Source organism: Pseudocercospora fijiensis, assembly GCF_000340215.1.
Source record: "Pseudocercospora fijiensis CIRAD86 unplaced genomic scaffold MYCFIscaffold_8, whole genome shotgun sequence".
Classification (NCBI taxonomy): domain Eukaryota; kingdom Fungi; phylum Ascomycota; class Dothideomycetes; order Mycosphaerellales; family Mycosphaerellaceae; genus Pseudocercospora; species Pseudocercospora fijiensis.
Genome location: NW_006921539.1, coordinates 1,914,260 through 1,938,793, shown reverse-complemented (window position 1 = coordinate 1,938,793; position 24,534 = coordinate 1,914,260). Strand labels below are relative to the sequence as shown.

Here is a 24,534-nt window from a genome sequence, read left to right as displayed (position 1 = left end):
ACCCCCTCCATTCCTCATCACTTCACATCATCATCGACGCTCGACGACCGCTATTCTACTTCATGAATTTCGAAGCCATGTTCAGCAGACCACCCAGTCCGCCGCCAGAGCCACCGCCGCTCGATCCCCCGCCCATCTCCGACTTCATGTACATTTTGAGCGCCATCTGTGCTGCACTGGCCACTGCATTCTGCTTGCTGGCTCCATCTTGCACATTGCCTTGCGAAGATTGCTGGTCGAACAGCTTGGCAGCCTGCGATACGCCAGTCAGCGAACATCCGATCCGCTGCAAAGAGACCGGACAGCTTCTTCCACTTACCTGGCCCATGGCCATTCCAATGAACGCGTTTTGACCTCCACCAGATCCTCCACCAGATCCTCCCTGGTTGAACATCTTCAAGGCCTGCATTGCTGCTGCTCCTCCGATGGAGTGAGAGTTTGCTGGTGCTCCTCCGCTGCCTCCATCTCCATAGAACTGCTGATGCTGTCTCACGGCTTCATCTTCGTCGAAGCCCTCGTTCTGAGCCTGCTGGTGCTTTCCGGAGAGCATGCCCAAAGCGGAGCTAAAGAGGTCCGAATCACCACTGCTACCAGCGTGTTGCTGAGCGTGTGATGCAGCACCAGAGAAATCGTCCGACGCTGCCCCATACGCACCACCGCCGCCGTATGAAGTGCCACTGGAGTCGCCATGTCCCTCGCCATGACGTCGTCCTTCCGAGTAGGAGCCTTCCTGACGACCGTGGTCGGACTGATGTCCATATCCACCTTCTTGCCGACCACCATAAGAATCGCCGCCTCCTTGACCTCCACTATTGTCGTCACGGCCACCGTCACCGCCATAGCTGTCATCGCCACGACGGTTCTGACGGCCTCCCCCATAGCTATCATCTTGCCGGCCGCCTCCATAGTCGTCTCGGCGATCGTCGCCATATCCTCCGCCTTGACGGCCATAATTGTCTGTGTGATGGCGGTTAGTACCACGCATTGGATTCTGCGAGTGGGACTGCCATAGTTGGCACGACCCTGATCGTCAATCATATTTACCTCCTTGGCCGCCTCCGTAGCTGTCGTTATAGCTCATGATGATTGCTTCGTTGGAATTGATTAAATCGCCTGCGTGGAGTAAGCTTCAGTGTCCTCCACAGAGACTCAGAAAAGGAGCACTCTTACCTTGTTTGAAGGAGTCTTGAGTCGAAGTCTTCGCGGTGAGATTTTGTTTCAAGGACAAGTTACCACGAAAACTGCACTATGCAATACAGCTCACAGCATTCGCAGCTGTCCATCCCACAAACCTGGTTCACCAAGCCCCGCTGACATCACGATCACCCCTCCAACCAGACACCACGCGCCTCGCGTAACTTAACATTCACTTGATCTCGTGAACTCTAAAACAAGAAACTTGTGATACCAAACTGACGCGAGAAGACATCACTGGTGGGTGTGCAAAAAGCTAAGGAAAAGGGCAAGTAGCAATGACATTTCATCAACACTTTTTCTCCCTTCCACTTCACTTCGAAACCCAACTAAGCACTTTTAACCCCACCAACTTGATCCCGCAAGAACAGAAACCAGAAACCCACCAACTGAAAACCCCCAAGTCAAAAAAATGGTCAACTGGACAATCTTCACCGCCACATCCCTCGCCCTCCTCTCAATCTTCGCAGCATACATCTACCTCTTCGGTCTCCCCCCCCGAACTGAAACGAGAACTTGAGAAAAAGGCCTTGAAAACGATGGGAGAAGTAAGTCCTTCCGCTCCTCCTCCCTACCCCTTTTCTTGAAAATTTTTTTTTTGTTTCGCTCACGTTTTTTTTTTCGCCTCCCAAGAACAAAGCTTCGTATTTGGTGCAATCACAAATCTCTAAAGTCCCGGACTCGGATCAAGAAGATGTGAAAAATGTGAAGAAAGGGTTGGGGGATTTGGGGGGTGGTGCTTTCAAGAATCCGCTTGGAGAGGTGGTTGGGGAGGGGGCTGAGGAGGGGACGAGGCCTGTTACCGGACGGTGAGATGGGGATTGGTGGGAGGTTGGAAGGGATGTGTGAGTGTGTGAGATGATTTCTATGAGCTTGAGCGGGGAGTGATGGCCGAGAAGCGGGGCGTTTATGCGTAATATCATGGCCTGGGTATCTATGCGTGAAAAGCTAGTTCGTGATCGTTATGCGCCGTCATCATTTCCTCTTCCTCGTACTTTCATCCAGCCGCTGTTGGCCTTCTCTTTCTTCTTCGCTTCGGAAGCGCTCGAAAGTCTCTCATCCTCGGCGCCGTCGTGTGGAGCTACTGTCATGATGCTCATCGTTGCAGCGTGTTTGCTTTCGTAGGGCCGCCGTGAGCCTCCCACGAGTACTGGTCTTTCGTCCTCTCGATCCTCGTCCCATTCGTCTTCTTTCACCATTTCCCATTCTGCTCCAGACATTTCGCTCGCGAGAAACTGGAGCAGCTTGTCTGCAAGCCGTGTGGAGGAGCCAATCTTCCAGTCCCTCATGTACAGCAACCCTTCTGCGCTGGCCAGGTTGTGCTCGGCTGAGTTGTGAGAGAATACGCCCAGCCGAGTGCCTTGATCTTCTTTGCCGGATGCTGTGGTTACCTTGCTTGAAGTTCCAGTCTGCTTACGACTCATTGATGGCTTTCGCGATGAGGACATGAGAAGTTGGTAGAGGTTCTTGCCGATAGCGCAGACCTCGTCAAAATTGTTGATGCTGTCCATACCTTGTGTCTTGCAAAGCCACGCAACATTGTAGGCCAGCATCGTAACGCCTTCTATGAAGAGTTTGTAGGCTTTCTTGCTCTCCTCTTCTTTGGCAAGCTGTCCCAGAGGTCGATCTAACCATAGCGGCCTAGGGCGTGGCTGATCTTGCTCGAGAACACGGGATGCCATCGGGCTAGAATGCTGGCTCGAATATGAGCTTGGGAACTTGATCTCCTTCGATTTGTAGCTGGACTTCTCGGGCATAATGGCAGCCCGCGGGAAGTTCTCGTGCGGAACCAGAAGTTCGCCAGGCAAGCGAAGAGAGAGATAGTGAGAGCAGAGGTTGACGAGCCGGGCCACGTTCTCGTAGACTTCCGACACGAGATCGTGTGGTTCAGCAAGAGTTCTGCCGCCAACTAACGGTGCCTTTGCCGACGGATGTGTCCTTGTGGTGATCTCTCGGAGATCTGGTATTACCAGCCCTCCAAGCCTGTACTCTGATCGGCCACTAGACGATCTATGCCGACTGAGGTTCATAGCGACTGCAGCTTCATGACAAAGCAACAGCCTCGCATCCACGATCCGGCTGCGAACTTTCTCCAACCTCGCATATGTCTTCTTCGTAGTATTGTGCACAGGCTCGATAGCTCTGGGCTTCGATTTCTCAAGCTCCGTCTTCTGTGCCACAAGCTCCTTGCGGGCATCCGCTTTCGCCTCTTTGCGAACATCGATGGTCTTACGATACTCCTCGATCTGTTTGCGTAGCTCCGCGGCCTTCTCGACAATGGCGTTGATGCGGAACTCAGTAGCCGCTTGCTGTGCTTGAGCACGCTCGGCGCTATTCTTTCGAATACTGGTAGTAACAGTATCAAAGTCCACATCTTGCGGCAGCGACGCAAGTACCCCATCGTTCCCCGGTCTCAAGATGGCTTCGGCGTGAGCATGATGCTTCTCTCGCTCGAGTAGTCCGGTGGCTTGCTGGATGCGGGAGCCATATAATATAGCTTGCGCACAGGAGGGACAGAGCGGTTTTCGCCGTCCACCGAATGCGCGCGCGCATACATCGCACCCGATGTCTTCCTCCGCCATCACCGTCTCGTCAACACTTTAGCCTGATGTATTCTGTCCTGGAACAGCGGGTAGTGCTGCTTTAGCATTTTGGTGATCTGTCGGCCGGAGTCTGCTTTATTGTCTTGAGGTTGAAAGCGACATGACCGGGTGCTAGGCCAACATATTCGAGGAGCTTCGGCGCTTTGTCAGTGAATGAATGTTGAAAGTGGCAGCAGACGGCGAAGTTGAGGTCATCGCCATTGCCGTTGCTGGAGTTGGATTTGGCATGTGATCTCGCGCTTGCGGGCCGATGCGCCACGCGACTTCCCGTCTTTCACGCGACCTGCTCATCCTGGACTTTGCCTCACATGGCAGCATGAACAGCGGCAACATGTCTGCAGAAGCTCTGACAAGCGACATATCCGGCGCTCAAGAGCAATCGGACGTGGCAAAGCAAGGAACGGCTCCCTTCGAGAGCACCTCGCCGCTGACCACGCCGCCATCGTCGCCCCTCTCGATCGCTTTTCATCCCAAGTCGGAGGTCATGGCGGAGAATCACACTTCGCAGTCGATGCCGCCTCCGCCAAAGCCAGAGGCCGGCTCGAAGCGCAAGCGCTCCCGTGACGGTGAGAAGGCAGAGCCCGAGACCTCACCGACTGCATCTGCATCTGCATCTGCATCTGCATCTGCCGATACCTCTCAGCCTGCTCCTGAAAGCAAGCACGACCCAGCCGATGCGGACTCTGCCGCAACCACAATGTCTGACGCACACATCGGGGGCCGTTCACAGCGTCTCAAAGGAAATGCCGCGGCTTCCAGTGCGCCTTCCAATCAAGGCGCCCACAAGTCCAAGGCGAAGACCACGAAGAAGAAGAAAGCCGAACGGAAGAAGCCCGTCGAGACAGACGTCAGTGACGAGGCCGATGACGCCGAGAAAGACGACGACGACGAGTCTCAACATGGCTCAGAGTTCTCCGACTCCGCTGATGAAGCTTTCCCAGAAGTGGCGCTCCGTGGGTTTGATTGGAACGACCTGCAGCACCGCTATCGTGCTCGAATGGATGAGCTGAATCGCGAGGAGAACAAAGTACTTGAGGATTTCAATCGGCTCATCGGCGTACGCTTCCTCATCTCTCGGGCACTGTTCCTGGCTGACCCCTTTGCAGTATTTCAGCATCTGGGCCGATGTTGGAAGCGGGCAGGAACTCCACCGTGGCTCTAAGCGGTATGCACAGGGTACCCTGTCATTTGCGACGCTCACACGCAGCTAAACGTCGCTAGGCTCAGAACCCAGCTCGTGTACGTGCAGCACGAGGAAGAACAACTCGAGAAGAAGCGACAGCATTGTAAGCGATCATTGCCCAGTAGCTGTTTCATCTTTGCTCACTTTCCTTGCAGACATTCAGGTCGTCGACGCATTCAAGAGTGCGCTTGCTCTTCTCCAATCGTAGTGGACTTCGGGTAACCTGATTTTTAGCTGTCCGCGTGTTGTTGAGCAAACCTGACTGGGCAAAGGACACTGTGCCGAGCCAACGACGCATGTCGGACTTGCAAGAGTCGATCAATCTTGATGGAAAAGCAAAGTCGACACCGGCGAGGCGCTCGCGAACAACGCCACTATTACAATTGGAAGATTGGTCGACGCGTGTGGCCGGTGATATCGACATGCAAGTCTACGAGCGCGCACACTTTCATGCAACACGATGCACTATTCTATGATTTGTTTGAGCGGAATTTCGGTCTTCTATGAGGTGGACCTGTGAGCATATTGGTTGAGCATGATACCCACTTGCTGTTTATATTTGATTCGATTGCAAAGGAAGAGGAACCCGGGCTACACTGTCCGATTCAACCTGCTTGCTCCATGATGATGAATTCCGCAAGGAAGCTATCGTTGCGAATGAGAAAGCGGGGATGACACACAAAACCTCTCGCTTCAACTACAACGTCAACTCGCATGTTCATGGTCCACATCAAAATGGCCTCTTATATCCATCTTCGAGATCGATAATAGCACCATCGACGCTGTGCAGTCTTACCCTGCCCATATTCCGGGCGATTCATGCTTAGTCATCGATCTGAACCAGAGTGTGATCCAAATCTTGCTTTCGCTCATTCTCTCTTGGAGCCAAACACAATTATGGCGGAAATGGCTACAACAAATCCCTCTGTGAACTGAAACGACGATACAATGACCGGGGACTGCCACGCTCGCAATGGGAACGCTGACCTTCCATTTTCCTGCTCGGCTGTCGAGGTCGCCCGGAGGCGATCCCGCCAGCCACCAAAAAGTCAACGGAGTCCAGACAACTCGTGCAAGCCAAACATAAACATAATCTACTGTCACGTGTGCATGAGGGTCCGGTAAGGTCTCACTAAAGTGTTCTTAGCTCTCTCGCTTCGGCGGACCTGAAGGCTTGCTTTCACTGTTCCCACCTCGACAACGTCCAAATTAACCACAAGCTCGTAACAAATGCAAGGGGCGTACAAAAAATCCTACAACACGATGGACCAGGAGAAGCAGCCAGAGATCGAGATGCACGCTGTGAGGTCGCTGACGCGCCGGAAATCTCGAAGACATCTTTTGAGTCTTGCGCTTCTAGCATCAACGATCATTGTTGCAGTACTGCTTCTTTTCGGGCAATCAAACAGTCACAAAGGTAAGAGCAGCCGTTTCGAACAATTTCCAACCCCGTCCAGCTCACAACCTCAGCAGCTGTACCAGCAGTTCCGCTCGGCACTGCTTTCGATCCAATTGGCGGCGGTGTCAAACTTCGCATCATGGCTCTTGGTGACTCTATCACAGCTGGCACCGTGAGCGCTGATGGAATTGAAAGCGCAAGCTCTCGTTCTAACGGCTACCGCCTTTTCCTTCGTAACAGCATCATGGAAACAGGTACAACCTTGCTAGATTGCATGTTGATCCACGTCACTTACTCAATCATTAGGTGTGCAAGATGCTGATATCGACTTCATTGGCTCACGAGTACCGCCGAAGGACGACCAGGCGACTCTTGCCATGCCGGACAATCAGAACGAAGGATGGCCTAACGAAAAGATCAACAAGATCCTAGCCCATGTAATGAAGAACAGGCGTCTACTAGATCGCCCAAATCTAGTCCTGATCCATGCCGGCACCAACGACATGAACGACTCTCCCGAAAATGCACCGTGGACACAGGCTCATCTTCGACTTGGTGCCATGGTCGACGAAGTCTTGTGCCAGGTTCCAGAAGCGGTAGTAATCATTTCTAAGATCATCAGAAATGACTGGCAACAAGCTCGAACTGACGAGTACAATGCAAAACTCCCGCAAGTAGTCGCAGATCGTCGCAAAGCTGGCTACAAGGTCTTGCTCGCTGACCACTCTGCAATCACTCCCGGTCCTGACAAGACGCACCCAAGCGATGCTGGCTACAAACAGATGGCCGCGAATTGGATGGAGACACTCGACACGATACCGGCTGGCTGGATTCAGGAACCTCAAGCTGCGGTGAAGACTGCAAATATTTGCCACAGTACTGAGGGCTCGCCATTCAATTGGCATGAGGAATTTGAACAGTCTTTGCATTCATAAATGAGTTGAACGCATGAAGAATAAATTCTTCGGCCACAGCGATGAAGCACATGTTGGACTTCATCGTTCAAACCATACTTGAAGCTGATATGGCCCGAGCACGCAATGGTTCATAGATGTATCCTCCTCGCTCAGGAGCTTCGAGCAAGGCGGTTCAAGGCTGAAAGCACGCAGCACGGAGATGCTAATATGGAGTCGATACAACTCGTAGTAATGGGTCAATGATGGCTTACTCATAGATGGGCTCAAGAATTTGCAAAATCCTGACTCTGCTCAGTGTACGAAGAGCTCTTGGATGCATGCACAGTGAGCATGAAGGAGGCAAAAAAGGTCGAAAATCGAGACCGTCAGACGACACCTATGAGAAAGGACAATGTTTGGAATCATTGTGGCTTTGGAGATGAGAATGATGGAGAAAGTCATATTGAAGTCTATTGAAGGATATCATTCGGAAGGTATTGGTCATATAAAGCCATCACCCTCTTCCCATTTTCTCCCAAGTTCTTCCGCCCGCAGCTTCGGATTGTTGCCCCTTTCTTTCGCAATCGTCAACATCCTCTTGATCTCAATGTCGATATCTTCAATCGCCTTCCTAAAGCTCACCCGCCTCTTCGCCTCAGCGTCTGGCAAGTCGTACTTCCCATCCTCACTCGCCTCAATGCCTTCCCGTCCCTTCGCATTAATTTCGTCAACACCCTGAATCAACCTATCCTTGCCTGACTGCAACCTGACATACTTCAAATACTCCGCCTCCCCACCGAAACACAACCCAAACCCATCACAATAACAAGACCATGACGCCGGACAGTACACATGCTCACCCTTGAAAATGAACTGCCACAAATACTCAAAAAAGAACCCCATCCCACCCATCTTGGTCTCCAACAACCAACTCCTCCACCGCTTAAACGTCTCCAAAGGAATCTGCCGAACGCGTTCCTTCGAAACCGCGAACTGGGCACAACACGACCCTCCCAAAATCTGCGGCAGAGGATATTCAGGAAACAAAGCCTTCCATGCCTCAATATGGGATCCAAACGGCACACCCTCAGCAGGTCGCATTTGAGCCGTACACTCTCCCGTCTTCCACGCGCCGCAGTTCAAATTCATGTACCCTTCGCGCATCACCCGCTGAGGATTCAGATTATTGACGAGGTCGGCCGTCATGCCCATCATGGCGGGATTATGGTGCGTACGGGCGTGAGCGTGAATGAAAATCATGATTTCTGGAAGTCGGTCGTAGTGGTCGATGATGAAGGTCAGGTAGGTCATGACTTCGTTGAATTTGTTTTTGGGGACGGTGAGGATGGCGTCGGGGTCGTCGTTTACGTAGATGTAGGCGTCCACGTCGGGGACGCTTTGAGCGATCCATGATGTGTTTTCTTTTTTGATGGAAGAGACGATCAGGGCTTTGCGATAGGTTTTGTGGGGGTCCGCTTTGCCGGGGATGTAGCTTGGTTTGGTTTTGGGGGTTGAGATTGCGGCTATTGTTGCTGTGACGGTGGTTGTGACTGTGGTGGTGGGTTCTTGGATGACTTGTTGGAGGGGTGATTTGATCCAGTGTTGCGCTCGCTGGAGAGGTGATGCATCGGTGGACTGTAGAGGTGAGGATGAGGATTGTATGAATAGAATGGTGAACAGAGAGAGTACGAGGCTGGGGATTGCCCATCGCATTACATTCGTCGTCTTCATGGCTAACATGACTGCCAGAGGGATTCAAGACGACTGGCAGCAAGTGAATGGAGCACATCTCCCCAGGACGATTTCTTGATACGGTACGCCATCACGTGCGAAGATGTCTAGACCAGCTCCTTCCCCTGCGGGCGGACCCGAAAGCTCGCTGATGATGGGCTTGCATGTGCCTGTGAAAGGCATCGACTTTTGGCAATCGAGCAGAGCGATATCCAGCACCCCTGTTTATTCTATTGTAGTAAGCCTAAACTTGGCGCTGTCAATAACGCCTTCGCTTGTTGCGACGACACTACATACTCACTACCCAGTTAGGCCTGGTCATACCCACATTACTATACCACCATATCTAGCCGTTGCACGACTCTTATCAACTTCAGCTCGCGCCTACGAAGCATGATTGCCACTAGGCCCTTCTGCCGCAGCTCTGTCTCAATCTGGGCGAATAAAAGTTGCACAGAATCGTGGGCCACTCCTATCAGTGGTGCTTGAGCTGATCATGTGAATCATGTCATCGCCATTACTAGACCCGGCGCTACCCCTGGATGGGCCTGCTATCCGGACGCTCCATGTCTGCAGACGCACCGCGTGCCCGGCCCTGCCGAGACCAGCGCCATCATGAGAGTGATGAGCTGTTTCCGCCAGACTGAGTCGCCAGCGTGGATGCAAAGTCAAGGGCAAGCCCGCCAGCCCCAGCTCAATGGTACCTTCGGGGCCGTATCTCCATCCGAGATCTTTGGGAATCTCTCCTGCGTGATTATACCGGGCTGAGAAGTTTCTTCTAGACTTAACCCATTCGGACACAGAAGGAGTGGGCACCTGGGCACCGTGTCTAGACACGCATTGGCTGTGATCACGCAGTTTCAACCAGCAGCATCAACTGCCCCGGCTCCCATCATCACTACGATCTCCTCGTCTGCCAAGCCTTCATAGCCCGCGGTCTTCCCAGTACTGAGCGAAACAGTCCGTATATGCAAACACATCCTGTCTTGCGACACCGGTCAAGACTATCATGGCCACTGGGAATTACTCTGATGCAGGCCTCGCAGAGAAGCAATTGCTCGAGCTAGAGATGCTTTTGCAAGGCAAGCACTCGCCTCCAGGTCACGACCAAGATGAAGAGAATTCGGCCACATTTGCCAACATGAAATCGTTCTACACATATCTCTGGAAACCTAAAGCAGATCATGGTCCTTTGAAACGTCAAACTCCGCCAAAACGTGCATTGCGGAGAACAGCATATCTGGATGGGCTTCGCGGGTTTGCAGCCTTACTGGTATATTCTCTCCATCACCAGAATTGGGCACGTCTGGACTGGGTTGAGAGAGGGATTATGGAGAATTCTTGGGGTTGGGAGCGGCATTACTATTTCGCCACTTTGCCTGGCATCAGAATCTTCTTTTCTGGCGGCCATACAGCAGTGGCTGTCTTCTTCATCATATCAGGCTATGTACTGTCTGTGAAGCCACTGAGCTTGATTCAATCAGGTCCAAGTCAAGCGGGCAGTCTTGCTAGAAATCTGGGATCAGCATTGTTTCGCCGCTGGGTTCGACTGTATATCCCGGTCCTTGTGGTTACATTCATCTGGATGACTTGTTGGCATGTTTTCGGCATACAATCGAGCCACCCTGATGCCCTCACGCCGGAGAAGACCTATAAGGACGAGCTGTGGAGGTGGTACTGCGACTTCAAGAACTTCAGCTTCATCTTCTCTGAAAATACGAATCACTACAACGATCACACATGGTCTATCCCCATGGAATTTCGCGGATCTGTCGTAGTCTGGACCACTTTACTGGCACTGGCTGAGTGCAATACCACCACAAGGCTGTTTTTCGAAGCTGGCCTTGTTTGGTACTTTTTGTACATTGTTGATGGTTGGTACTGCGCTCTCTTCATGATGGGAGTCCTTCTCTGCGATCTGGATCTGCTAGCCTTATCCGATCAGTCACCGAAAATGCTCCAGCGCAAATTTGGCCAATGGTTCTACTGGTTGCTTTTCGTCATCGCTCTTTACCTTGGGGGTGTGCCGTCAATCAGCAACGAGATCACTAATTTAAAGACGCAGCCTGGCTGGTATTACCTTGCCTTCCTGAAGCCTCAAGCCATGTGGGATTTTCGATGGTTCTTCCGCTTCTGGGCTGCGACTCTGTTTATGATCTCGATTCCACGACTGCCTGTCAAGAAATTCTTCGAGACGGCATTTTGTCAGTATCTTGGCAAGATCTCTTTCGCTCTCTACCTCGTACATGGTCCCATACTCTGGACCATAGGCGATAGAGTCTACGCAGCAACGGGACGGCCACAGTTGAGCTCTATGACTATGGCACCGAACTGGATAAACTTGTTCCAGTTCCCAGGTTGCGGTCCAAAATTCTTGGAAATGAACTATCTAGCCGCGCATCTGATCATGTTGCCGCTCACGCTCGGCGTGGCAGAATTGGTCACCAACCTGATCGATGAACCCAGCGTCAAATTTGCACAATGGGCATTTCAGACTGCAACAAGGCGGAGAACGTCAGCCACAAATGAGTGGAAGCCTGCAAGCCAGAGGATTGATTGAGGCATGTCTGTTCCCATTAGCTAGGCGTGTGGTCAACGAATGCATAAGCCTTATCCCACCCCCGTTCTTCTGATCTCGTGGTTCCGTGCATTCGACAAAAGCAACGTGCGGAAGATACATGTACGGGCCGACTCGGTGGCCTGATTCAGTAGGGCAAAGTGGAGCTGGATCCGAACGTGGCAGCATGACGAGATCGCTTCCTGGGCGGCTCAGCTACGGGACGGCAAGAATGTGTGGTAGTTGTCAGACCCGTTGACGACTGTGAAAGCCGCTTCAGCAGCCAAGCACTTTGAATCATGCGGCTGCACGGCGTTGCTAGAAATGGTCATGGCTTCGCTCTAGCAGGCTCACACGATCGTGTGCTCCGGACAAATAAAACACATCCCGCACGCTTCAACGCCATACCCACTGTGCTGAGTTAGTGCAGCCGCTCCTAATCAAGCCCGACTCGGCTAAGGAGATTACCTTTCACATGATTCCCAAAACGGCAATCTGTGAACCGAAGTGAGAAACCTTATTATTGCTCGACATATCCGGTGAAGGTTCGCTGAACAGTCTCTTTCTTTTCCACGGTCATTCACTAAGTCGACGCTCGCTCATTCACTGGCTTGCGTGCTGTTTGTACACGTACAACATGCAGACACTATCACTCCTCTTCTTGCTTGGTGTGGCCGTCCGATCATCATTCATCCCAGAATGTGCAGTAGGTATTGAAGTCAATGGCATTGGAGATTAACGCTAACAATTCGGTATAGAGCACATGCGTGGGCGACGCAATCGACAATTCATTATGTTCCTCTGCGGATACAGCTTGTATCTGCGAGTCTAGGGGCTTCCAGTCTGACCTGCGTGCATGCATTGAGGTCAATTGTGAAGAAGAGGATCAAGAATGTGAGCTTTGATGTGCAACGGTCAGATCCTGATCTCGTACTTACCAGATTTAGATGCCATTGCGCATACCGACCAATTCTGCGCAGCCGTACAAGGTCATAAGCCAGGTCTTCGAGCTCGTGATGCTGCACCAGAGCCGGAGCCTGCTGCCGCTGCAGAGGCAGAGGCAGAAGCGTGGGGACTTCCCGGTCGTTATCAGAACGACCGAGGCGGCCGCCAGAGCTGGTGGAGATGGGGACAGCAGCAGGGTAAGGAACAACCGCATCATGAGGATGGGGTGAGGGAGCATGGAGGCAACAAGTGGGATGGTGGCCGCGAACATCGTCCTAACGGTTACAACGGGGGCAAGCATCACCAACCTACGCCGACCAAGAAGCATCACAAGAAGCCGCACAAGCCCAAGAAGACTCATCACAAGAAGCCTCATCCAAAGAAGCCTCACAAAACCCAAAAGACGCACAAGCCCCACAAGCCGACCCAACCACCTCCACATCCATATCCTCACCCAACACCGACACCAACGACTTTGTCGACCACATGCACAACGACGAAGTCGCAGCCAGACAAGCCACATACGCCCATCTCTTATCCTACTCATTCAACTCGCAAACATCACACAACCAAAACTCGCAAGCATCACACAACCAAGACTCACAAGACGCACTCATATCCTACACATACGCGATATTCTCATACAACTCCGGTCACGGTCTATTAAGCGCGAAAGGCATGTCACGGTGTTGGAAGGTTGCATCGATCGCGTTAGAGCGAAATTTCGTATGAACGACTATACACTCGCAGTCCCAATTTCTCAGACACGAGAACATGTTTTCAAACAGATAGATTCAAGATTCTCTGGAACGAGCTAATCAATGTTCCTGAGCACAATGTTCAAATTCTTCTATTCAATGATGGCATCACCATGCGACACGTTCAAAACGTTTAACTTCAACGATCGCGAAGCATGTGAGACATGCTCGCCGACGAACATGCTGATCTCGGGCGATAGATACTTACTGGATCTCTCTTCGCCGCACAACTGAGACTGAGGCTCTTTTGCCGACCCGCGCCTTAGGTTAACTTCAACCCTCCGGATCCCGTACCATCCTGACCATCCGACAACCGTACCATTCTGACTATCCGACGACCGTACCATTCTGACTATCCGACGACCGTACCATTCTGACTATCCGAGACAGCCTCGTTACCAAACCAAACACACTACATGCCGCGTTGAGGACGGTACTGCTGTTGAGTCAGAGGCTATCTGCTGCCAGGTGGGAATTGTTGAGCCAGCAACTAGAACTACATCACAGACGCCAATCGTGCGCCCCGTAGTCAGATGTGCTTGTATGTCCCAGAAATTTAGCGTACCATTCTTTTGGGCGAGCGCCACCAAAGTTTGCAGGCAGGTTCCCAATATAGCGGTATAACCTGTTTCGGATTATAACGGCCTTAGCTAAGGTGACGATTAGGGTTAAGAAGGAGAGTGTTCTTAGCACTACGGCTTGCCTAATTAGTCGCTATTGCTGTCGCTATATTAACTACCTTGTTACTATCGCTATATTAAGCACCTTGCTATCGCTATATTAAGCACCTTGCTATCGCTATATTAAGCACCTTACTATCGCTATATTAAGCACCTTGCTATCGCTATATTATCTCTACCTCTTGCTACTATCGCTATATCTATTAGAAGTCCTTCTCTTGCCCTATATCTTACGTATAGCGTCGTCGTTATCTATCTAGTTAAACTAAGAAGCTACTAATGCCTCTAATCTAAGGTCTATAACTCGTAACGGCCGCTAAGGCGTTATAAGGTCGATAAAGGACGTATTCGCCGCTTTAGGCATATCGGCGCCTATTAAATCTACCTCTTTAACTAAGTCTATATCTATAGGCTATACCGACTATATATCTAGTAACGACGCGCGGTCGCGTTTGTAAGGTAATAGACGGAAGGCTAGCGGCGGCTCGAAGTAAGGGCATATTAGTAACGATAATAGAGCGCGATTAATACGCTATTAAGGTCGCTATCGCGGCGGCCGCGCTATAGCTAGCGCTCGGAAGGAGGTTATTATTGTTAGTCGAGTTAGAGTCGTCGGTTGCGCTAGAGGGTATAAGGTCTACTACCGCGGCCGCTTACCTATAAAAGTAACCTCGGGGGCGCCGCTCTCGTAGTAGTTAGTAATTAAGTAGTTAGCAAGGCTATATAACGTGTTCTTAACCTTACGAAGGAAGCCGCGTATATAGCTATCGCGTACTACTAGATCGACTATCTTATCGTCGCGGATGCGATAGAAGTGCTAAGAAAGGCCTTATTATAGTTCGAAACGTGGTTTTAAAGTGTGTTAATTTATATTATGTCTATCTAGCTACGGAGGAAGTATGCCTATAAGGCGGCTAGTAGTAGCCGCCTAGGTGTCCCTTCCCTCCTAGCTTCGTAACAAAATCCCCCGGTCGCGAAATGTCCGCGACTACGTAGACTATACCTATAATAGACTTATAATACTGTCGTATTCTCGTATAGGTATGCTAACTATACTTAATAGACTAACCGTCGTCTACTATAGAGTCTCCGTCTAGGTTTTAATAACTTACGCGTTGCGCGTCGCCTGCTCGGCTATAATCGAGTAGTTTTAGGTTACTAATTCTAAGCCTTTAGCCGCTGCCTAGCGCTCTAGGAATCTAATAGCATTCTTCCTATATATAACGTATAGGGCGTTAAAGGCGGTAGCGATAAATATACCGATACGGGCGCGGTCTTCCTCTTTTCCTAACTAGATTAATCTAGCGAGCTCGGCTATAATATCCGTAAGGGAGTCGTAGGTAAGTCTAGTAGCCTAGTCCTATAGCAATTCCTATATCGCCCGAATCGCGGCTTTCTCGGAATTAGCTTTAGTGTTAGAGCGTTAGATCGCGTCTATCGCCTATAGTAGACGAAGGGTAGACTATTCTACGTCTTCCTTAACTATACCGTCCGTATTCTAGAAATAGGAGAGTTCTAGTACGTAGTTAACAACGTCCTCCGTATCGGTAAGCTTTCCGTTCTATTCTTCTAAATTCTCGTTATCCTAGTCGATATTGTCTTTAGTATAGGCTACAATGTCGTCGCGAATTTCCTCGGGAAGGACGTTATAGGCTTAGAGGAATTTCTTTGCGATAGACATAGCGTAGTCGTATAAGGCTCTCTCGTCTTCTAATAACTACTCGCGAGACTCCCCGTCCTTAACGTAATTCTATTCCTTTGTTGCTGCTACGACTATATAGGCGAGGACTCCTACGAACATTTATAACTCTTCCGGCTCGCTTCCTAGCTACTATTTCCTAGTAAGCTCTACTAGGGCGATCTAGACGAATAAGCTACTCTAGCCTTTATCGCGGAGGATGTCGATAGGGAGTTAGGATTTGCTCTTGTCTATATTAGCGATAGATACAGGGTTAGTAGCAATAGCGATGTCGTTGTCGGCGGCGCCGGAGGTAGCGGCGGTAGCTATAGGGTTAGCGACTATAGCAGCGCTAGGGATGCTAGCCGTAGGGATAACGACTATAGTAGCGCTAGGGGTACCCGCTTTGCCTCCGTCTAAGCTATCTAGTCCTACTAAGATTCTTATACTCGCTATCTTACGGGGGTCGGATTGAGGCATAGCGGGTATCTCCTTAGTAGATATAACATAGCCGCGCCTATTAGGGACGCCTACCTAACTAGCGTTGTCTTTAAGTTCCCTACCTAGGAAGCGGATTAACTACTTAGCTTGCTTGTCGTGCTTATAGTGTCCGACGTAAAGGATTTTTCTAGTCTTATTATTAATACGTAGGAGAATAACTGCCTATATCTAGTGCCGCAATACCGCCGCCTTTAGCAGTATAGGAACTGCCGCTATTAGGAAATCGTCTATCGGGGCTAGGAGGTCGGTCTAACCGCCTTCGACTGCTTCCTTAATCTATTATAGGGAATAGCTAAGTATATATACCGACTAGTCGCCGAAAATCTTTATATCTACGGCTTTCTCGGATGCGGGAATATCCCGAAGATATTCCTCTTAGGGAAAGACTTCGTCGTTTTTTAATTCCGCTATAAACGATCGTATCTTCTTAGCTAGCTCTATAGCATCGAAGTAGGCGTTAAAGTAGTTATAGTTAAACTTCCTCGCTATCTCCGCGATATAGTTTAGATACTATTACTACTCTTAGTTAGGGAACATTGCGATAATTACGTATCCTACCTCTATTATAAGTTCCGTTATGCTCGCTACGCGACGAACGAAATCCATTTCCTAGGTCTTAGATAGACGTAGACCGTCGCCGTAGAGGGTTCGGCCGCTATAAGCCTTACGTAAAACGTCGAATAGGCGTATAAATCTATAGCGCCCGAATAGAAGCCGGAACGTTAGGTCTATAAAGAGGCCCCTTAGAGTAATACCGCTGTCTCCTAGCGTAGGCGGGTCGCGCGCGTCGATCGGAGGATCCGCGGTACTTATCTTAGCCTTCCTAGCTAATTTTCGCTTACTAGAGGCTTTGCTAGTACCTAACTATTCTAGCTAGGTAGACGAAGGGTCCCGGTCGCGCGCGTCGATCGGAGGATCCGCGCTACTTGTCTTAGCCTTCTTAGCTAATTTCCCCTTACTAGAGGCTTTGCTAGTACCTAACTATTCTAGCTAGGTAGACGAAGGGTCCTACGTAGTAGTCTACGTAGCTTCGTCTTTAGCGGCGGCAATCCGCTTTGCCTTTACGTACGGAGATTTAGCTACTATAGTCGTAGTTGCTATTATAGATTTTAGCTTCTTTAGAGTCGGCGCCTCGTCGGCGGTAGGTGCTTTACGCTTCTTAGTAGTAGCCGCTAGTAGTTTGCGCTTAGCCGCTTTTGCTTCTACTTTAGCGGCCTTTACGGCGGCCTCGCTAGCTTTCTTCTCCTCGCGGTGCTTCTACTCGATTGCGTCTAATTTCTTTAATACTTTAGCTTTAAGCTTCTCCTTTTCCTTTATATATAAAGGGAAGGGTAGTGTCTCTAGCCGTACGCCTCTATCGAGTGTTACCTCTCGGGATTTTAGCGTATAGTAGCTTACGGGAATGTCCTAGAAGATAAGGCCCTTAGTAGCCGGTACGAGACTGAATATTAAGTCTATTAGCAACGCGCGTAGGCCTAGAGGGAACCGTCCTAGCTATAGCTAGAAATTTTAGATTATGCGGCGGAAATCTTATTCGATGTCGCCCTAGGCTAACTGCTATATCTAATTCTTAGCGAGTTCGGCGATTAGCTATATATACGTAGATCGCTATATTAATAGGAGCTTACCCTTAAGTACGGCGGGCTTCGACTAGTCTAGGGTATCGGGGCACTCCTTACTGGTTATATCGAAGATAGCCTTAAGGTGCTCCGCGATCCTACTAGGCTCGCTTTCGGCGTTTAGTAGTAGGCTAATACTATCGGAGAAAAGTCCGATAAAGTAGTTTTTAGCCTCCTTGTATGTCTTAAGGCAGGTCTAGCCTTCGGTTGTCTAGTATACTAGGGCGACGTAGGCTAGCGCCGTTTTAGACATCTTCTCCTAATAGAGCTCCTTAAAGAGGTCGGCGTATTTCGCGTTTCGGCTATAGAATAGAACCTTGTATATAGGCATCGCGATATCCTCCGGCTTACGTACCTCGTATAGGATAGAGTCGTCGCTACTAAAAGTGTCGTATTTAATATCGTAGACGAGAGGTTCGCCCGCTATAGCTTACTCCTACGAACGGGCGTCTACGCTAAACTTCGGGTTCGCTAGGCCTTCTTCGTAATTCTGTATCTATTATAGAGGATAGAGCTCGCCGGTCTTCTTATAGATTGCTTTAGGCGGCTCTCCGGCCGGGATATGCTTCTAGTTAGTATACTTAATAGATCCGTATACGTTATCGGAGTCGACGAGCGCGTTTTTATATAGAAGCAGGTCGAAATAATAAGGCTAGATAGACGCAAGGTATCGGCGCAATCCTTTAGGTAAGATGCTTTAGCTGTCGGACGTTCGTATCGTAGCGCGAGCGCCTAAAATGGCGTTCTTCTAGGTATCCGTAGGCTTGTCTTCGTCGGCGTCGAAATTATACTTATCGACGAAGTTCTTTAAATCTGCCTACTCGTAGTAGTTGCAGATATCGAGCCCTAGCTCCTTATTACGGCCTTTGAATTTTCTCTTATACTACTTTGCTTGCTTAGTCTAAGCCTTCTTAACCTAGTTAAGGCGGGCGGCCTCCTAGTCGTCGGTCTCGGTTTTAATCTATAGAGCCTTAACGGGTAGCTTTACCTTCTAACCCTCTTCTTTAGCCTACTTACGATAGACTAAGGCTTTGCGGTTAACTTCGCCCTCCTTTATAAGCTTTTGTTCTAGGACGTCGAGTTTCTCCCGGCCGAAACGGTTATAGGTCTTATAGAATAGCTCGGCGGACTTATCCTAACCGTGCTATTAGGTGTCGTAGAGGTAGGCTCCTTAGGCGCCGATTAAGTCCTAGAATTGTCCGGTAAGAGTATACTCGCTCCTCCGTACGCTAAAGGCTATCTAGCGCGATACGTAGACCGGGGCGTCGGGTAAGAAGGGCTCTACGCCGTATAGCCTCTTATCTATAGCGATTTCGTAGAGGAGCGAGCTATTGCGGCCGACTATATTGTTTAGGGTACGCGCTATCGCTATCGGAATATCTAAAATAGCGTTAAGGGGTAGGCCGGCTCTATCGATATAGGGAAACATATCGGAGAAATTAGGCTTTATATCCGGGTAGGGGATTCTTAGAAGTTCGCCTTTTCTAGGCGGTAGTACGGCGTTCTTTATTTTCTCGTCTCTCTTCTTCTTACGCGCTCGCTTAGCGGCTTCTTTTTTATCGACGACTTCGTCGACCTCTTCGTTAGCGTAGTTATCGTCTTTAATCGACTAAACGACGTCTTCTATCGGATCGCCGACGTCTCCGTCGTCTTCGCTAGTATAATTATCGTCTTTAGTCGACTAAACGACGTCTTCTATCGGGTCGCCGACGTCTTAGGGCGCACTAGTAGACTTAGACTTGCTTTCTAAGTCCGCGTAGGTATCCTACTCTTGCTCCCTAGCCTCTACGGGCTGTTCTTGTTCCTTAGTATTTCCGATTATAGACTATCGTTCTTCTCTATTCTTAGTACTAGGCTATTCTCCTTTATCCTTCTTAGCAATAGGCTACTATTCTTTACTATTTTCAGTAATAGGCTACTGTTCTTTATCTTCCTTAGTAATAGGCTACTATTCTTTACTATTTTTAGCAATAGGCTACTGTTCTTTATTATTTTTAGTAATAGGCTACTATTCTCTATTATCCTTAGCAATAGGCTACTATTCTTTACTATTTTTAGCAATAGGCTACTGTTCTTTATCCTCCTTAGTAATAGGCTACTATTCTCTATTATCCTTAGCAATAGGCTACTATTCTTTATCCTCCTTAGCAATAGGCTACTATTCTCTATCATCCTTAGTAATAGGCTACTGTTCTTTACTATTAGTAGATATAGGACGCGGCTGTCCTTAGCCTTTACTAGGGTTGTCGTCGTCGCGCGGCGATAGTAATATCTCGAATATGCCGCTCTACTTACGCTAGCGTAGGAGGTTAGGATCGCTTGCTATAGATAGCGCGGTAAGCCGGTAGGGCGTAGTCGATATCGAGTGCGGATATTACTAAGATGCTTATAGTAGTAACGGTACACCGCCGACTTATAGTATATTGTTATATATAGAGTAATTATTACGCGAAGAAGGACGGAAAAAGGTTACCTCGCGGTAGGGTCCGAGCTTCCGCGCGCTTTTACGCGACTAACGGTAGCGTATATACGCGAACCTTAAAACAAACTTTCGAAGTAAAGCGATAAGCGAGGAAAACGACTTCTAGAATTTATTAGTTCCGCTAAGGTAGCCCGGAAGTCTACGTCTATCGGTGTTCGAAACCTATATCTAAATCTATAGAGGTAATGCTAGCGGAAACACTATTAGATTTCCTCTATAGGAGGGAAAACCTATAGCCGGGGGTTAAGGTACCGATTCGCCGTAATAAGCGGGAATTGCAGCGTCGTAAACAAGGATAGTAGAATTCTTCGATAGGCTCCTACCTAGGTGTTTAGAGGCGCGGGGATATCGCGCTATCGCTAAATTTTATCCTTAGTAAAACGTCGTATCGTCGGAATTAGGGTCCTCTTCTTTATCTCCCCTGCTTTCTAGTTAGATACGTTAGATAGACCTAGGGTTAGGCCTTCCCTTAGCGTACTGCTAGGGGCTACGTCGCGAGTTGTCTAGTAGCGATATATATCGGAGCTAGTTAATTCCGGTCGCAGCGCTTTATTGCCTATAGTCGGGTTCTACTCGCTTAAGGTTGCATTTAGTAGAGACGGATCGGTCTACTACTCCCTAGAGGGGCCGCCGATAGACTTATCGTCGCTTTCTTTAATATATACTAGTTTCTTCTACCCTCTCGGTAGCTAGCGTCGTATAGGCTATACCTGTCTATTAACGTTCCCGTCGACGTTGTTACCGCTACTACTATCTTAACTAGGTCGTATCGATCTCGTAGCGATATGTCTCGGCTTCCTCTACGTTATAGACGGCGTTATTTAATTTACTTGTCTGTCCGTAACCTGCGAGTCTTCGAACCTTTTAATTAGGTATTCGTTACCTTCTCGCATTTCGTCTTCTCTAACCTATTTATTTATTATTAGTTACTCGTCCTTCTACTTTACTAGATATTTAGTCTTTCCCTTTAAGCTACGTTTAGCTAAAACGCGTTTAGGAGTCATTATAGGTTGTTTAGACTGTAGGTCTATCGGGGCTAGAACGCGGGGATAAGGTCTTAAGAAGGGGTCCTTCGCTAGATTTAGTACGGGCTCGAGCTACGCGATCGATATTACCGGGTAGAACTTAACTAACTTAGGTAGCTCTAATTTATAGGCTAATTTGCCTATTCTTCTCTTAATCTTAAAAGGGCCTATAGCCTAATTGCTATATTTGCGATAGCTCTAACTATATACGCGATACCCGTAATATAGCCTAAGTATAGTATAGTCTCCCGGCTCGAAGAACATATACTAATACTTAGCATCGTAGCGGTGCTTTATATCTACCGCTGCGAAGGCTATAGATTCCTCGGCTACGTCCCGAAATTGCTATCGCAGCGTTACGTAATCCTTTAGCTATAGTTCTCGGAGCCCGACAAAGGCGTCGGTGTTTAAATCAAACCTAAAAAGCATTTTATCGGGCGAGACGCCGGTGCTCGTATTCTTAATACTCCCGAAATAGGATATAAGGGAGGGAAGGACGTCTATCTACTATATATCTAGATTTGCCGTAACAAAATACCGTATAGCGATCTTAACGGTCTAATTTGTGCGCTCGGACTAGCCGTCTATCTATAGATAGTAAGCTATAGAGGCGAGGATTAATACGCCTAGCAGCTTTATTATTATAGTAAAGAATTTAGATAGCTATTTAGGGTCTCGATCGTAGATAAAGACTTTAGCGACTCGCTAAGATCGCTCTTAGATAGCCGTAAGGTACTAGGCTGCCTAGGTTTCTATAGTCTACTAGCATTTGCCGGGGAGGAGCAAAACCCGTTTAAACTTCTTATAGGTTACTATAAGGAGCGTATTAAAACCTTCGTTAGTAGGTAGGAGTCCTATAATCTAGTCTGCTATTTAAACGTCTATAGGGAGCCTATACTTCGCGTCTATCGGATTGAGTTACCCGTAGGGCTTATATCGCGTTAGCTAATTCGTCTTATATACATAGCACTAGTCGATATAGCGTTCTAAATATCGGCGACAGTGCCGGATATAGAAACTCGCGTTAACGCGATCGAGGGTGCGCTAAAAACCCGCGTAATGCCGAAGGTTATAGGCTATCTTAAAGATCTCGTAAGTAAGGCTAAAAGGAATATATAGACGGGAATAGTATAAGGTCGGGTTAATATAGTAAACCAAGCTATCTTCCCGAAAAAATCTAATCCTATCTAGGCACTTTAGGTCTATCGGGACGTCGTCGGGTTTTTCGAGTGTATACTATATACTACGTACGGCGGTGTCTTCCGAAGAGCGTAAAGAGGCTAGCTTCGGGAGATACGCTAGAGGCTAATCCGGATAGACCGAAGGTGCCCTACCCGTCTCTAGGGCGGCTTTTGCCTAGGTCTTAGAGTGTGCCTTCTTCCGTCTAGCTTTACGGTCGCGCTTACGCCTCTGCCTCCTCCGTACTTAGCGATTCGACATCTGCTCGGGTTATACTACTTAGTCCTAGGCATATACGACTTCGATAGACTTAAGGACTGCTAGTAATCTCCGCTACGGTCGGTCGTCTTAGTATACTTTCCTAAGTCTCGCCTTAAACTCGTTAGAGAGGGACATTACCGTTTCTACGTAGAGAGTAGGTTCCTTTTAAATACTATAGAAAAAGGTAGGTATTTCGTCGCGACGGTAGTATTCCTATCTATTAGTTCGCGAAAAGAAACATTCGCTATAGTCGATCCTAGACGGGGAGAGGATATTTACTAGGGCTAAAGGCAGAAGAGTAGGGATATTCATTTTGAAATTTAGGAGGTTAAGGCTACGTATACGCGTAGTAGCGGTAGACGTAGGGTCCGGCGATTAGCTCGAGATTTTTATATCGCACGCGCCGTCGCCTTCGAAGGCAGGCTTAAGGTCGTACGGCATTGTTAATATTATAGGAATCTCGTCTAAGCCGCTAGCGTTAACGTCGTCCCGTTAAGGGGAGAGCACGCCCTATAATCGGGAGAGTGTATCGGGGGCGATATAATTACGTCCTAGTCTATAGACAATTTCTAAGCTCGCGAATTAGGAAATATAGATAGCGGCCTAGATTATTCTCCGGTTTAATCCGGCCGTAGATACCGTCGTAGCGATCTAGGTCTTTTTCGCTATCGCCGTTACCGCGCTATAATCGGTAACTACGATAGTCCTTAGTACTGCGTCTACTATATAAGACGCCCTTTTAATTGCCTAGACGACTCCGAACAATTCGAGCTCGGTTAGCTAGTAGCGCGCTTCGGCACCCGTAAGTATATAACTAGCGAAACCTAAGATCTTTAGTCTATCTCGGGGAAACTGCTTAGACCGCTTTAGCTAGGTAGTACTATCGACGAAATCGGAGACTATATTATCTTTCCGTATTACGGGGGCGGGTTCCTCGTATTCTATTTCTAAGTCTCCGTCGACTTAGTAGTATATTACGCCTATCCTAAACTCCTTAGAGGCGTCTACGTCGATATATAAGGTAGACGTAGGGTCGAAGTGCTAGAGAAATCCCTTCCTGTCTTCGGACTATATAGATTGTATAGTGTCCTAAGTAATGTCTATTTCGCGGGTCTAGTATAGCTTTACTCCCCGTATTTAGGTGCGGCGCCTTCCGCCCTTCGTTTAGGTAGCCTAGTATTCCTTTATTACGGCGATTTTAGCTTACTATAAGGGTAGTATAATTCTACCGAAATATAGAATAGTAGACCTAAGGTAGCCGACTAGACCGAGATAGTGTTCTAGCTGTTCGGCGTTAATAGGCTTTTCTAGTTCCCGTAGCGCTGCGAGTCTGTCTGCCTAAGTTGCGAATCCCTTCCCGTCTACCGTTCTCCTAAGAATTTAGACAGAGGGGAAACCTAGGTACGCCTTCCCGGGTTCTAGGCTAAATCGCAAGTCGTCTATCTTTTTAAATACGCGTTCGAGTAGGGCACGATAAGACTCTAGGTCTACTAACCCTAGGACTATATTATCGATATACCCGTTCGCCGCGTCCCCGAATTCCCGTAGAGTATAGTCGAGTAGCCTTTATATATATTAAACGCTATTGTAATATCCTATCGCCGCGACCTTTAAGTATTCCTATCCGCGGGCAGTATTTACTATAAATTTCTAGCGATCTTTCTCGGCTACCGCGAATTAATAGAACATAGACCTTGCGTCTATTACCGAGATATATATGTAGCTACGTAGCTTAGCGATAATATTGTCCTAGAGGGGAAGAGGGTAGGTATCCTTCTACGATATACTATTAAGGCCTCTAATATCGATAACTACGCGTAGCTTACGGTAAGCTAAGCTATCG

General features: G+C 48.8%; 7 protein-coding genes across 7 annotated transcripts; 4 read left to right on the top strand and 3 right to left on the bottom strand.

Moving 5' to 3' along the window:
* Positions 1–55: 55 nt before the first annotated feature.
* On the bottom strand, positions 56–634 carry MYCFIDRAFT_7763 (uncharacterized protein; the record flags this gene model as incomplete). Its single annotated transcript, XM_007931396.2, has 2 exons — positions 56–253; positions 320–634. Coding segments are annotated over 2 exons (513 nt in total), but the record flags the coding sequence as incomplete, so codon positions are not given.
* A 1,714-nt stretch (positions 635–2,348) lies between these two features.
* Positions 2,349–3,770, bottom strand: MYCFIDRAFT_124202 (uncharacterized protein; the record flags this gene model as incomplete). The annotated part of the gene is made up of 2 exons (XM_007931968.1): positions 2,349–3,503; positions 3,567–3,770. Coding segments are annotated over 2 exons (1,359 nt in total), but the record flags the coding sequence as incomplete, so codon positions are not given.
* An 865-nt stretch (positions 3,771–4,635) lies between these two features.
* MYCFIDRAFT_102187 (uncharacterized protein) lies at positions 4,636–5,182 on the top strand (the record flags this gene model as incomplete). The annotated part of the gene is made up of 4 exons (XM_007931967.1): positions 4,636–4,854; positions 4,904–4,962; positions 5,019–5,083; positions 5,136–5,182. Coding segments are annotated over 4 exons (390 nt in total), but the record flags the coding sequence as incomplete, so codon positions are not given.
* A 1,061-nt stretch (positions 5,183–6,243) lies between these two features.
* Positions 6,244–7,314, top strand: MYCFIDRAFT_199201 (carbohydrate esterase family 3 protein; the record flags this gene model as incomplete). Its single annotated transcript, XM_007931966.1, has 3 exons — positions 6,244–6,397; positions 6,454–6,633; positions 6,686–7,314. The coding sequence occupies 3 exons, from the start codon at positions 6,244–6,246 to the stop codon at positions 7,312–7,314; spliced, it is 963 nt and encodes a 320-aa protein (XP_007930157.1).
* Positions 7,315–7,722: 408 nt separating this feature from the next.
* MYCFIDRAFT_212224 (uncharacterized protein) lies at positions 7,723–9,037 on the bottom strand. Its single transcript, XM_007931965.1, has one exon. It carries the CDS (start codon positions 9,013–9,015, stop codon positions 7,777–7,779), a length of 1,239 nt encoding a protein of 412 aa, XP_007930156.1. The 5' UTR covers positions 9,016–9,037; the 3' UTR covers positions 7,723–7,776.
* Positions 9,038–9,937: 900 nt separating this feature from the next.
* On the top strand, positions 9,938–11,566 carry MYCFIDRAFT_156741 (uncharacterized protein; the record flags this gene model as incomplete). The annotated part of the gene is made up of 1 exon (XM_007931964.1): positions 9,938–11,566. Exon 1 carries the CDS (start codon positions 10,016–10,018, stop codon positions 11,564–11,566), a length of 1,551 nt encoding a protein of 516 aa, XP_007930155.1. The 5' UTR covers positions 9,938–10,015.
* A 634-nt stretch (positions 11,567–12,200) lies between these two features.
* Positions 12,201–13,262, top strand: MYCFIDRAFT_216449 (uncharacterized protein; the record flags this gene model as incomplete). The annotated part of the gene is made up of 3 exons (XM_007931963.1): positions 12,201–12,269; positions 12,322–12,457; positions 12,511–13,262. 3 exons carry the CDS (start codon positions 12,201–12,203, stop codon positions 13,173–13,175), a joined length of 870 nt encoding a protein of 289 aa, XP_007930154.1. The 3' UTR covers positions 13,176–13,262.
* Between the last annotated feature and the right edge of the window lie 11,272 nt (positions 13,263–24,534).